Source organism: Symphodus melops (genome assembly GCF_947650265.1).
Source record: "Symphodus melops genome assembly, chromosome: 20".
Taxonomy (NCBI): domain Eukaryota; kingdom Metazoa; phylum Chordata; class Actinopteri; order Labriformes; family Labridae; genus Symphodus; species Symphodus melops.
In genome coordinates this window covers 15,824,457-15,837,876 of record NC_136710.1, presented here as the reverse complement: position 1 = coordinate 15,837,876, position 13,420 = coordinate 15,824,457, and the positions used below count along the sequence as shown (strand labels likewise).

Sequence of the window (13,420 nt, the reverse complement as noted above, 5' to 3'; positions counted from 1 at the left end):
AGTAAGGGATAATGTATAAGTGAGCAATGTCGTGGATTGGGACTGTGAAAGAGTGAGCAGTGGGGTCTTGTCTCACCCTGAATAACTTCCTCGGAGGAAACCTACTCATGGTGAATTACCACGCTGATTCCACAGATGTTCACTCAGAAATAAAAGAGGCAACTTTCTGGTTTGACATTCAAAACATTGCGGTTGATAATCAAAAAAACAACCTGTCAATCTTCCAAAAAAAGCTAGCTGAGTAACTTTTTCTCAATTTATGATTTTTGAATATGCAAAAAAATCGACATGTGGCTAAAGCTACGGCGGTTATGGTCAAATAAATGTACGATTTGATCAGTGTAGGCGTGACGTCACTGCTGCGGCTTCATTAGATCCTGTCTGCACAAGTTTCTCCGGCGCCATTTGTCAGCGCCTGTGGCGGGGGAATTTTGGCTTCACTTTTGTAGGATGGAAGGAGATAGAGACGAGTTGTCCATATTGATACAGTCAGTAGTTGTATTAATCTTCTGCTGGGTAACTGCATGCTCAACTCTTTTCTTTTGGGCGATTTACAAATCCTGGTTATTGTCAAGACTCCAGACAAACAAACACAGATTCCAGATCTGGGTATCTTTATGCCACGAGTCAAGCATGAAGAATTCAGAGATAAAGAAGGGGGTCATCTGGAGTCCAAACAGCTTAAGGCAGAAAGAAAGGGATGTGGAAATTGGACGAGAAGACGACGGCTATGAGGGGCAAGTAGAGAAGTATCAGTGGGGGAAAAAGAGGACAATGCCTGCGTTTGTGTCAGTTTGGTCACTGTGGCATTTCGGAGGACAGAGAGTCTGTGTGTCTGAATGTGTATATGCATGTGCCTGTGTGTATTCGCCTCCCCATCCACTCAATTTGTGGAATTGATCCACTCCCTAATAGTGAGCCAAACAAAAAGTCAGCCTAATCCAGCCATTATTTATAACACAGATGGGAGAGGGGAGGGGGTGATGGGGGGGTGTAATTTAACAGTAGAAGTGCTAGAAAATCCTCTGACGGAGAGATGAAAAAGATAGAGGAAGACAAATGAGACGAAGAAGAGGCAGAGGAAGAGAGGGAAAAGGAAGAGACTGAGTGGCTTAAACATGCTGGGCTTCTTTGCAAGAGGTTACAAATAGACTCTCACAGCGAGAGGCCGAGCAGTGGTAGATGAAGTCGGGGGGGGGGGGAGAATAGGAGATGAAAAGAAAAGGAGGGGAACCAAAGAGAAAACGGAGATCAGAAGACAAACAAGTGGAGAGGATGAGAGAGGTCAAAGGAGAGTGAAAGATAATGAATATGTGAGAACAAAAAGACGAGCATGTACTTGTTGGGAGAGAGAAGAGAGGAGTGAAGAGTCAGAGATAAAAGGAAGAGCGATAGATGGGGAGAGAGAGGGAGAGATAGAGAGAGAGAGAGATAGAGAGAGAGAGAGGGGAAAATGCTGCTTTTTGAGATGATATTGAGTCAAAGCAGAGCATGCTGTTGGTAAAACAGACCAGGGTGGCTTTATTCTTCTTCCCAGTGGTCCTACTCGTCTTTTTTCTCTCCAAAGCTCTGCTGCTTTTCATCTCGCCCACGTCTAATCTGCTCAGGGAACGAAGAAGCAATGATCTCTTATATGCTCCAAATAAGAAATATAAAGAGTGCTGATGCTTTGCATGTTGGGAAAATCCAAATATTAACTAGGTATGTAAGTAATACAATGAAGCAAGTGTTCCTCCTTTTTACAGCGTTCTTCTTATTTAGGCTTTGAAATGTGCTTTAGTCACTTTGAATCAAGCTTGAAGACAGTTTAAAGATTATCACTGTGGCATAATAATTACAGAATATAGCATCATTACAGAGGAGAAGCATTGCTGTAGACACATGTGATGCCTTTGAGCAGCATCTGTTTGCTTCTTTTGCGGTGGGTCTGGAGGGGTTATAATAGTCGGATCTTTGAAGCATATTGAGCTGTGAGTTGGTTGTTTGCTTGCAGTCGCAGACACTGAAGTCGGTGTAGACAGAGTACAAACAGTACAGCAGCAAGATCATCTCAACTCCACACCGGTCCCCACAGCCCCCGAGTTATAAGCTGTGGCAGACAGTGAGGAAAGAGACAACAATCAGTGTGTGTGTGTGTGTGTGTGTGTGTGTGTGTGTGTGTATGTGCAGACTTGTGGGCAACTAGTGGAGCTTTTTGGGTTCTCCTTGATTTTGTCTTTCATTCTTTAACTCATCAATAAATAAAACTTTCCGTATGTATACTTCTGCAGAATTTAAGTATTTTGGACAAATGCAAAAAAAAACATAAAATGAAGCATTTGGCATTGTAACACAATCACCTCCAGCGAACATGCAGCAGTGGGAATTAAAGTCTTTCTGTATGTCTTCTTTTTCGTCAGTGCGAAGCAGCTGCCTGAGGGGAGCAGCTGAAACGCGTAGTGAAGGGGATGTGAAGAGTCCTCGGTGATGCAGTGACCACTTTCCTTTCTGCTGCACACGTCACCTTCTGACTGTTGGATTTGGGCGGCGCACAGGATTTTAGCGCCATGTTTAATGATTCCAGAGAGTTTATTTTTCTTTCATTTCTAAATCGGGAGTCGAGCGCCCCACGACCACTGCAGGTGGCGATTAGTCACCATCCTCTTCCTCTTAGCCTCAGCTATTGTATCAAACCGCAGAGAAAAGAGCAAAACAGGCTTTTCTATTAAAACTGAACTAGTGTCATTAAGCTGCATGCACAGCTTCAGCCTGCTGCCACAGTTACACTGCAGTAAAGAAGTGATCAGTCCCCGCTGTGGACATCAGAGAGATTCCACTCCATGTTGACAGTTACTGTGCTCTTAAATCCACCTTTAAAGCTACTTTTTAAGGTGGAAAAGTGACATAACGTTGCTTTAAATCAATGCATTTATCAATTTAAGAATCAGAATCAGAGCTTTTTTTGCAAGCAGCAGATTACAACTACCTTTATCTTGAGGAGTAACCTCCTGATAATGAATTCAATATGGCATAAACAAAAGAGATAGTCAGAGTGAGACAGTACATGGAGGGAAGAGAAAGAGGAGGAGGTGTGACAACATCTACATATAACAATATAATACCATATGAAAAGACATTATAATGCCGGTTATATTGTGAGCCCTGTGTGGGTTTTTGAAGCCTGCAGTCCAGGTCCAAGCACTCAGCAGCAGCCTGTCACTCCTCAGTCTCTGGTCCAAGTGTCCTGCTTCATCCTGCGTTCTGCTCGACAGTAATAATTCTAAGACAAAAACATGAAGTGTTGCAGCAGGTGTTTTCATGAAGGTGTTCAAGTCTACCTTCTAGATGCAAAAAAACCCCGAAATCTGATCATCTCTAACGAAGCGATGTAAATGTTAATTATATTCATTTAATTATGCACACTTTAATTAGAGTGTTAAGAGGTTCACTGTACAGCGGGACTGACATTTGAGAGTGGCTGTCATCTTCAAATCAAGTATTTCACATCCTCCTACAGGACATGCAGGTTGTTGTTTTCTCCTGTCAATTGTTTTCTTCAAGTGTTTTTTTTTTGTTTGTTTGTTTTTTTAACTATAGCAATTAAGACTCAGGCCATTTTTCATACAGCTTTTTCTTGAGCTCTTGAATGCACCATCAGTGAAGAAGTTTTAAGCAGTACCTGGTGAGGATGTGCTGACTTCAAAGTGGAAGATTAAAAGCAATTAAAAGTTCAGACAATCGACAAGTCCCAAGGAAAGAAAAGACTCCAATAAACGTGAGATCACATTGTGCCCGACGTCGCTAACATCGCCTGCCACCTGTCTGTAAACAAGCTATGTGGTTACACGTCGCTTCAGTTCAATCTGACACTGCCGAACCTGCTCCAATGAGCTGCCACGCCCTCATACTATATGAGCATTTTTTAAAAACATCCAGGCAGAAGAGTAAGGAGAGAAAGACCCAATCAAGCAAGCTTTTTAGGCTGTGTGACTCTACGGCTACACCCCCCTCTAGTGGCAGGGGTCGGTGCTACTACTGGGTATTTGACCGATATTCACGGCAAAGAACTTAAAAGATAATATTTTTCTGTTTTAGACCAATCCCCGACCTGTCGATTGAAACAGTTGAGTCAGCAGATGTTACCCTTAAGCACCCGTCGCTCAAACCAAAACAAAACTGTTCCTTCTTCACACCGCCATTTTCAATTCTGTGAATTTTATCCTTGACATTATGCCCCAATGTGGCCGGGCTAACGTTTGGAGAGTCAGGGGATAAAGTGAATAAACCTAAGCATGCTGTAAGCCATAATAACACAGAGATCCATTTATCAGCTACAAATCCCTAACACCTTCTGATAACCACAGTTCTACTCTAGAATAACATTTGATTCAATGCTCGGACGGACAGATGTGAATGATAGAGTGTACGGTCTCATGTATCAGTCGTTCATTATTTATAGCGCCAATTCATAACCAGTGTTATCTCGAGACTCTTTACATATATATGTATATGGATATGATATGCAGGGAGGATGTTTCCCTTGTGTCCGATTGTAGAGGCTGATTCATTTTCATTTTGCATTGATATAAAAACCTCTGCATGGAAGTCACATCAGTAAGGCACGTCTCCAATCCCGTGCATTGTGTATTATCGAGTGTTCGTGATGAACGTGAGAAAAACACAGATATTAAATGTTGATTGTTGGAAATGTAAAATGATTCTGATAAGCTCTTATTCTAATAGTAAGGTATTAATGGAATACCAATGACAACGTGCATTCTTGGTATCCACAACTGGTTCTCACAAGTGTTAAGATAGCAGCGAGTGATTGGAGACACACACACGAACACACACACACACGCACGCACGCATGTCCCAGATGCAATCAGCATGGCCTTTGCCTTGATCCATTGTGCGCTAACGATTAAGCCTTCGCCCTGCTCGGTGGCCTATAGGCCAGCTCTGCTGCTGTGCATCTCATCACATCCCATTCATCACCCTGCGTCTGTATCCACCTCCAACGCTCCATCTCATCACACTGACACTGACCTCCTAATGACCCGAGTGCACACACAACCACACACTCGGTGCGTTCAAACAGCAACGCTTAAGACCCTCTTTACAATATGAGATTCTTGATAAGCAACGGCTTTATTTTTTTTTATCAAGATGAAAACATCAAGAAGGAAAAACATCTTCAAATCTGCATTCAAAATTAATACTCAACAAAAATGCAATTACAGCACGTAAAAAAACAAAACAACAACATGTTTTGAAGTACTCTCCTCTGACACTTTTTCCTGAGATTTGTACAAATCCTGTTTTCTATATAGCGGGATGAACTGCATTATAAAATAAAGCCTATTTCTGAGTTCTCTTTAGAAATACAAAGTGGGATGTCTATCCAAAGAATGCTTCAGTTGTTTGACCTGCACGTACAAGATAAGCTGCTTTAATTCCAACCAATAAAAGCTAAAAACACAAATCTTACAAATACATAGAAATGCATAAATGCTTTTTTTTTCCCCCATCACACTGCTACAATATTTCCCCCACTTTCTAACCTTTATGTTAATTGGTCCACTAGTACAAATAGCCTGTGTGTATTTGCACACTGATGACAGTTCATCATTTGCTGTGAGCAATTTCCCTGTTATTGTAGCTTGGAAACCTCAGTGTAAAAGGTCAATATTTAACCACACCTCACACACACACACACACACACACACACACACACACACACACACACACACACACGTGTTTGCACACACACTGTTCTCTGCTCCATCCATGCTAATGAAAATGGAAAAGCGGGAAAGAGAAGTTGAGGATCCCAGGGAGGAATGGAAATGCTAATTTGGAGAAGGTATAAAGCTCTGTATGTGGCGTTATTCCCCGTTGAGTTGTCGCTTCACCCTAACATGATTCAATATCTTTTTAATTATGGCTCTCTTTTAGAAAAGGGCCCTACACTTCTATCTTTCAGCGCTTAGTTTAATGTACAGGGAGATTATATCGCAGCAGGCTTCCAGTTCTGTTAACAAGTAATTTGCTTTTTTTTTCTTCTTTTTTTTAAATGCATGTGTTCCACACAAAGACTTCATGAATCTCTTTTCATCCGCATGCAGAAGAGCATGTGGTTGAGTTTAATCATACCCCTACAGCCTCTATTGCACCGTCCCTGGTCTTCCAGTCATGGCAGATGGCAGTCAACTTATATGCAATATTCACATGGCACTGTGCTCATGTGAATCATCAGGCTCAGGATCGGAAGATTAAGGGCTGGATGCGCTCACCCTGTCCATCTCAGAGCGCTTCTCACCAGAGCTTTGTTGTTGCTAGGTTATGAACTTCTGCTTCCCTAATGTCAGGCGTGTTTAGGATGGCTTTTCATTTTTGCTCTATTTGAAGGACATATCCGGCAAATAACATGAAACAATGCAAACGAGTCGACATGTTGTGGCATCAGCAGCAGCTCTGGAAATGATACCTTAGAAAAGGCGAGTCTGCGGTACTGGTGGCGGTTCAAATCTGGCCTGTGGCTCCTTTCCCTAATTTATCTATCCACTCTCTTAAATCTACAATAAAAGCCCCAAAAAAAATCTTACCAAAAAAAAAAAGAAAAGATGAGTCTTGTGGGGCTTGTTTACGTCATAAGCCCCACCCCGTCTTGATTCTGATTGGTCAGTGAGGGAGAAGTGACATTGATGAGCTGTTCTCAAAGTTGAACTCTTCTCAACTGATATCATGTAGTTCTGTTGTGAGTCGCAAATACATTTCCATGTCACAGCTTCCACTTGGTTAAGAAGCCACAAACTCAATAGATAAATGACATTTAAAGAGCAGATTTTAGGTTGAAAAGATGATATGAGATGTGAACCTATTAGCCTCTATTACACAGCGGTCAAGTACTACATATGTGTGATGTGTCTGTGTAGCTCTGCCATCCTCAACAAACACTAAAAGTTTAGTCAAATCCTGCCAATACTTGCTCATGTTGAGCTAGTATTTTGCTGCTTTGGATTATTTTACAAAAGTATCACTCAGCCTGAGCTTCATTTGAAGTGTAATTAAATAACTTTCAGGTTTGGGCGAGATATAAGTAAAATGTAATTGATTGATAATAAAGACCTCAGAAATGAAGGCTTATCTTTTCAATTACATGCCTCAGTTCAGCCGTGCATCTTAAGTGCACGTCAATCTTTCCCCCTTCCTCTCTGTTAGTGTTTACTGACATCGCTTCCAATCAAATCAACAGCCGACGGTGACGTTCACGCAGCAGCAGGAACGCGTTCCATCCTCGTGACTAATCACTCAGTCGATCATCGGGAAACCGGAGGGTGGTGTCTCTGAGGGCCTCCGGTGGGCGGCGTGCCAAACTGGAACACTCGACACAAGTTTACGCCTAATCGTCTCATTGTTTCCGTTCTGCATGAAAGGATCAACAGCCATGCTAAGCTCCTCGGGGTACCAGCCCTCAGCTGCTCCCTGCCATCCTGCTTCGTCTTTGTTGCCGTTGTTTGTGTTTGCAGAGTGCAGCCCATGTTTTCAATAAGCGTTGTCGGGGGTTTTTGATTTTGTTCACCTTTTCAATTTTGCTTTTGTTGTGGCGAGTCTGTGGGTGTCATCAAAGTGTTGTTCTGAAATAACAGAGCAGACTGTCAGCCTGTCAGTTATTAAGTATTTATTGTCTGAAGTCATTTTGTCTCTTAGCTTGTAGCATGGGTGGGTGGAGTGATCTGATGCTATAATTAAATAAATGTTGCAAATGTCACAAAGGAAAAAGTGCTCAATCAAACGTGAAAGGCTTTTAATGTGATGCAGCGGTGGCCAGAAGCTGTTTATTGTCACTCTGACACTGAAAACAAAACTCTGATCATCATCAGTGTGTCTGTCTGAAATCAGCTAAATACACTCACAAATATGAACAACCATTCCATCCACCTGGTAACACGGTTTTTCTTTCTCTACACAAGTTTGTGACTTTGAGTAACACCTGCTTCTGCTCTACTGAAGAGATGGAAAGTAGAGCAGCTACATCAGATGTCTGTGGAGCAATTTCACCACATTCATTTCAGAAATGTCACTGTTCCCATCATGCCGAGCGGCTGTGTTGGTAAAGTTGGTCGTCTCTCATCCAAAAGGTTGGGGGTTTGATCCCCCGACACAATCTCAAGTCCATTTATCATTCGTCAGAGAAGCCGGAACTTCATCATAGCAGGTTTTCTTCTGTCTGATGTCATTTTATGACTTCACTCAGTAGATATCTTGCAGATTGCTCCTTTAATGATATCTCTGCCAGAGGGTAGGTGCATGATCAGGAAGATTCGGACCTTCTCTCTCTGCCCTTTCCACTTCAAACCATTACAATGACTTTGTAAAAAGAAAACACAATGTTGTTGTTTTTCTCTCTCAGAGAACATTTTTTTACACATGTTCAGGGGCTGGAGATTGCCCCTGCTCAATTGCACTTTAACACATTTTTGAGCTTCCTGTAACATAATAATAATAATGGAGAGGTCTCAACGTTCCAGAGCAGTTTGGTGTCTTGCTCAAGGGCACCTAGGCAGTGTTCAGGAAGTGGTCCCAAGTCCCTACAGACTGAGCTACTGCGCTCCCTTTTGTTTTAAGAGAAAGTATGTTCAACAAAATTATGCATTTTTAAATTGTCAGTGATACATTCAACGTTATATTTCAAAAAGGGATTATATACGCTGCTATGGAAATAACCAGCAGGACTAATAGACACTACGAGTTTAAACATTAATGACATTCAGCCGTCTTTGAATCTTCATAATTGCTCAGTAAAAAGTGAATTGCTCCAGGAAATTAAAACGGTGAAGTGTATTACCTCGATCTGTGGAGCAGTAGAAGAAAGTAGAGTGGAATAAAAGGCAAATCAGAATATATAGGTGGATCACTCTTAAATTTGCTTTGACCTTATTCCATTGTTCTGTTGTTCCTTTAGTTAGACATCAGCGCCCGCCGTGCTGCTCGGAGTGAGCCTGTCCCCGCTCAGCATTAACTCAAGTCTGTGTTCAAGTGTTTACCATCTGCTGATAATCTTTTATAGGATGTCCAGGATTTGTAAAAGCTTTGTGTGTATGTTCTGGACAGAAACTATCACCATGTTGCATTACTCTGCATGCATGCATGATATCCATATTGCAGAGTCATTTGTCGGCCTTTTGTGTATGATAGCTTCTCTGAAAAGAGCTCACAACCTGATTAGACACTTCGCTGCATTGCATTTGCATGTTTTCAACGGATAAATGATTGAGGTCCTTTTGGTGTTTTCTCTGAACTTTGAAAGGGAGTTGTGCGAATCCTGAGGCTGCATGTTCACCTCACCACCTGCCTGTAAGTGGGCTTTGCATGCTAAACTTTTGTGGTTGGGAAAACGAAAACGAAAAAAAAAAAAAACACAACAAAGCCTGAGGCAGAGAGAAACCGAACGCCTGAGACAGAAAGAGAGACAGAGAGCGAGAGCTTGTAGCCCCTGAGGGCCTCGGTCCCGTCTGTCACTGTGCCAGAACGATCCGCCCTGTAACTGATCCATGGACACAGAGTCTACAGGTCAACTGTGACAGTCTGCCTGGAGTGTGTTTGTCTACGATGTGGGTGTGTGTGTGTGGGTACATCTGCATTCTGTCTCCCATGATGCCACTGGCTGTCACTCTTCATCTCTTGTTGCATGGATGCAGAGTGTGTGTGTGTGTGTGTGTGTGTATAGGGAAGTGTGTACATGGTCGTTCGTCGCTAATGAAATGAGATGCAGGTAGAAACATGGCGAAGGGCATCACAGGGTTAGAGATGCACAAGAGCAATGCGTCGCCACCGCAACAGTCAATGAGACTTTGTCACAGTGGCTTACGGTGAGAGAGTGCTCAGAACGAGGAGAGGGGAGAAACAAGGCGAAGGGAAGCAGTTGCCATAGTGACCCGCCATTGCAGCTGCCTGTAAATTTCCCTCTGCCCTGAGTGTGCCTGACTGATGTACCGGTTTTAGCGGCATTGCTGTGTCGTAAGCATACAGTGTATGTGTGTGTGTGTGGGTGTGTGTGTGTATTCCATGTGAAACACGAACTGCATGTTTCAGCAGGTATTTCTCAAATATTTATTTATTAATATAAGCAGGTTTCAAAGGGAGCCAAATACCCTCCATCTCTCTCTTCCCCTTCCAACAGATGCTGTGGTGGTTATTTATGTGGCTGTTATGCACTACTGCTCTCTATATCCCCAAGCCTACACACAGACAAACACACACAAACAAACACAATCACACACACACACAGAGAAAACCAACGGGGGCTGTCAGGGTGCCACAGTTCTATGTCTTGTGTGCCATATGCTACCGTAGGCTCCTGGCAGGCAGGAGTATCTCTGCTCTCAGTCAGCAGGGATGCTGGTTCAAAGGCCAACGAGGATCCATCAGGGACTTTTCTGCACACACACACACACACACACACACAGCCCTGTGACTGACATTGAGGGGATTCTCTCAGAAATCTTTTATGTAGAAATTGTTCCAATAATTGCTCTGGATGTCTTTATAGGTTTGTTGGTATTAAAGCTCCTGTGAGGATCCTTTTAGTTAGTATGTAGCACACGGCCATGCATTACAGATGTGGAGCGCTAGCTAATGTTCGCAGCACAGCTGACCATCCAGGATTGATGCCCCCTTGCTGCACTGTTGTGCCTATAGGGTGGAAAAGATGCATGGAAGAAATGTGTCGACAGTGGGGCTGCTGTGCTCAAACTGGCTGCTGGCGGAATTTGGCTTCACACTCGGGCCTGTACGATATGGTATGTTTGGGTCCGATACCAATGTGGCTATTTGGGAGACTCTGATAAATTGACCAAAACCTTTTCTAGATTTATCTTAGACCTGAAGAGAGAGATTAAGCTTTTCATTTATTACATTGATTCTTAAAATGCAGTTATCATGCCTGACACTCTGAATGTAATGTTTGTTATAATCCATAAAGCGCCCTCTGCTGGTGAAAGACAACTGCTAGGGACATAGAAGGAAACTCAAAAGCTTTGTGACTAGAGAATAAATTGAGTAATATCAGCACATATCTGCGAGATAGCTGCTTGATATGCTAATATCGGACTATATTATCAGCTGGCTGATTAATCGTCCAGGCTCGAACTTAGGACAATACAAAGAATGTTTCAAAAATCTATTTTGGCCTCCTAATCGACCTAGAACAGTAGAAATAAATGATTTTGTTTGTGTTTTTCCCCCACACTCTTAAGACTGTGTCCATTTGGTAGATGGATGAAAAGAGTCAGGCCATAAAACTAAGCTTTAGTCCAGTGATAGAAAAACAATTTTCACATGAAAGTTTTCACTCATTTGTTCCTTATTTTACCACTGGGCAGGATCCACTTACAATGTGTGCCGCTGCAGAAATGATACCATCCAAGAAAACTGTGTTTTCCAAAGATCCCCCTCGAGGGAGTTGACCCAGAAATAGGTTGATATAGCTGTCGCTGCAGCCCCGGCCCGAGCAGCAATTTGCATTTATGGGAGTTCCAAGTTCTGAGGTGCAACATAAAATGAGGGAATTATGGAAATTCCTAGCAGACATGATGCATTAAGAGCCAGTGGCCTTTTATTATCTGCTGATTGCACACAGAATGTTTTCCAGACACCGGCTTTAGTCCTTGCAGGCTTTGCTTTAATATGGCTTCTCATGTCACACTGGCGGCTTCTCTTCTTTCTTTTTTTTTTTTTTGTAACCTGCAAATTGCACTTTCAGTGTGTTTGCTGTGTAGTCCCAGAGTGCCTTTTTACCCAGCGTTAAAGCATCTCCTCTCAGCAGCAGAGAGCTCTTTGGGGTGAGCTCTGACACCCTGAGCTCTCGCAGCAGAAGAGCGTGTGCGCTTGTTGTTCTCTCCACCATTCGCTCTTTGTCAGTTCGCTCTAATTGCAAACGTCTGCCCTCATCTTTTGTGCTTTAATTCAGTAACCGACGTGGTGCAGGTGGGACCGGTAGTTCACGCAGTTTCTCATGCGGCGAGCTTCAGACTGCGTCATTATCGGTCAATCAGGGCCTCGGTGTGAAATAAAGGCTGTCAGACGCAGTGATATACAGGTTAGCTCCAAGATTGTCCACTGCCCGGTGATTTCCCTCCAACATTACCGCTTTAATCACCAGGAAACATTTGATTAGATTCTTGTTGTGCCGTCTCTTCTTATTGCCTGTTGCTGGAATCATTGCCTGAAATCTAAATTACCTCCAGCTTGTTTTTTAAGAGCTGACATCCAGCTGCAGAGAACAGAGCAGTTCCCAGGCTTCCACCCTGAAACTGTATTTTTTCATCCTGCGAGCACTTTGCTGTTTGCTCAGTATATTATGGTCTAACACAATATGTGATCAAAGACAATATGAAAGGCCTTAATATGGTTATTGACTTTTTCTTTGTGTTCTCTTTTCCCTGCTCTCTCCTCTCTCTGTGCGTGCAGATATTCGTGACCGCAGGAAGAAGCCGGTGATGCTGTTCATTCACGGAGGCTCCTACATGGAAGGCACCGGAAACATGTTTGATGCCAGCGTCCTGGCCGCCTACGGCAACGTGATCGTCGTGACCATGAACTACCGGCTTGGCGTGCTCGGTAAGTGAGCCGGATGTCGTGAATGCCTTAAACTAATCCCACGGCTTTGACACGATCATGTGACTCTGAAGACGTCACGCGTCACACAAATGGATTCAAGTTAAGATGAACTCGTTTCGCTACCACACTCAAAAATAGCCGTCCCTGCACACGCAAGTCGATTTCACTCAGCGGGCTCTTTCTTCTCTCGTCTGGATTGATTAAGTCGGTGATGGATGACATCAATAGAATTCATCAATCTAATGACAACCAGTGCAGGCGTTCATCATGAGAGCTCACTTTCTCATGGATTTCCTCTGTTGATTATTCCTTTTCAAACACTCTGATTGTGTAATTGTTTCTCCGTCTTTGGAAGTTTCATAAAAAAGACTCCTCACAATATCAGCCCTCCTCCATCAGAACAAGTACTGTCACCAGTGCACAAAGAAAACAACGGCCAATCTTACATTTGTTTAGTTTGAAGCATTGCTTCAGACCTGCGAGTGTCTCCTTTTGCCTGATTGGGATTTTTCTCTGAAATGCTCACAGATAAGAGGAACCATTACCGTTGTCAAATGAACCAAAATTTAAAATAAAAACTCAACAATTCGTCCTGATTTCACGGAAATAAATGAAATCAGGATGACTGGTTCACGCTCCAGATTGTGTCATGTTCAGTTTAAATGATGTGCGAGGCTAATGCACCTTTTGAGAGGAAGAAGAAAGCCTTTTTAACCCGTGAATGTGGATGTAAAATGTCCCAGTCTGAATGTTTAATTTGCATCATGGCTCAAAAATGATGTGCTCACACTGAACAATCGGGAAAGATTGTTGATGT

General features: G+C 42.9%; 1 protein-coding gene across 2 annotated transcripts in view; it reads left to right on the top strand.

The window, feature by feature from the left end:
* Positions 1-13,420, top strand: part of LOC306841788 (neuroligin-2-like) — a 216,698-nt gene that overhangs the window by 129,365 nt on the left and 73,913 nt on the right. For both annotated transcript variants that reach the window (XM_079371776.1, XM_079371775.1), the window contains one exon: positions 12,454-12,603. In XM_079371776.1, coding sequence (XP_079227902.1) covers positions 12,454-12,603 — 150 coding nt within the window. The remainder of the gene's footprint in view (positions 1-12,453; positions 12,604-13,420) is intronic.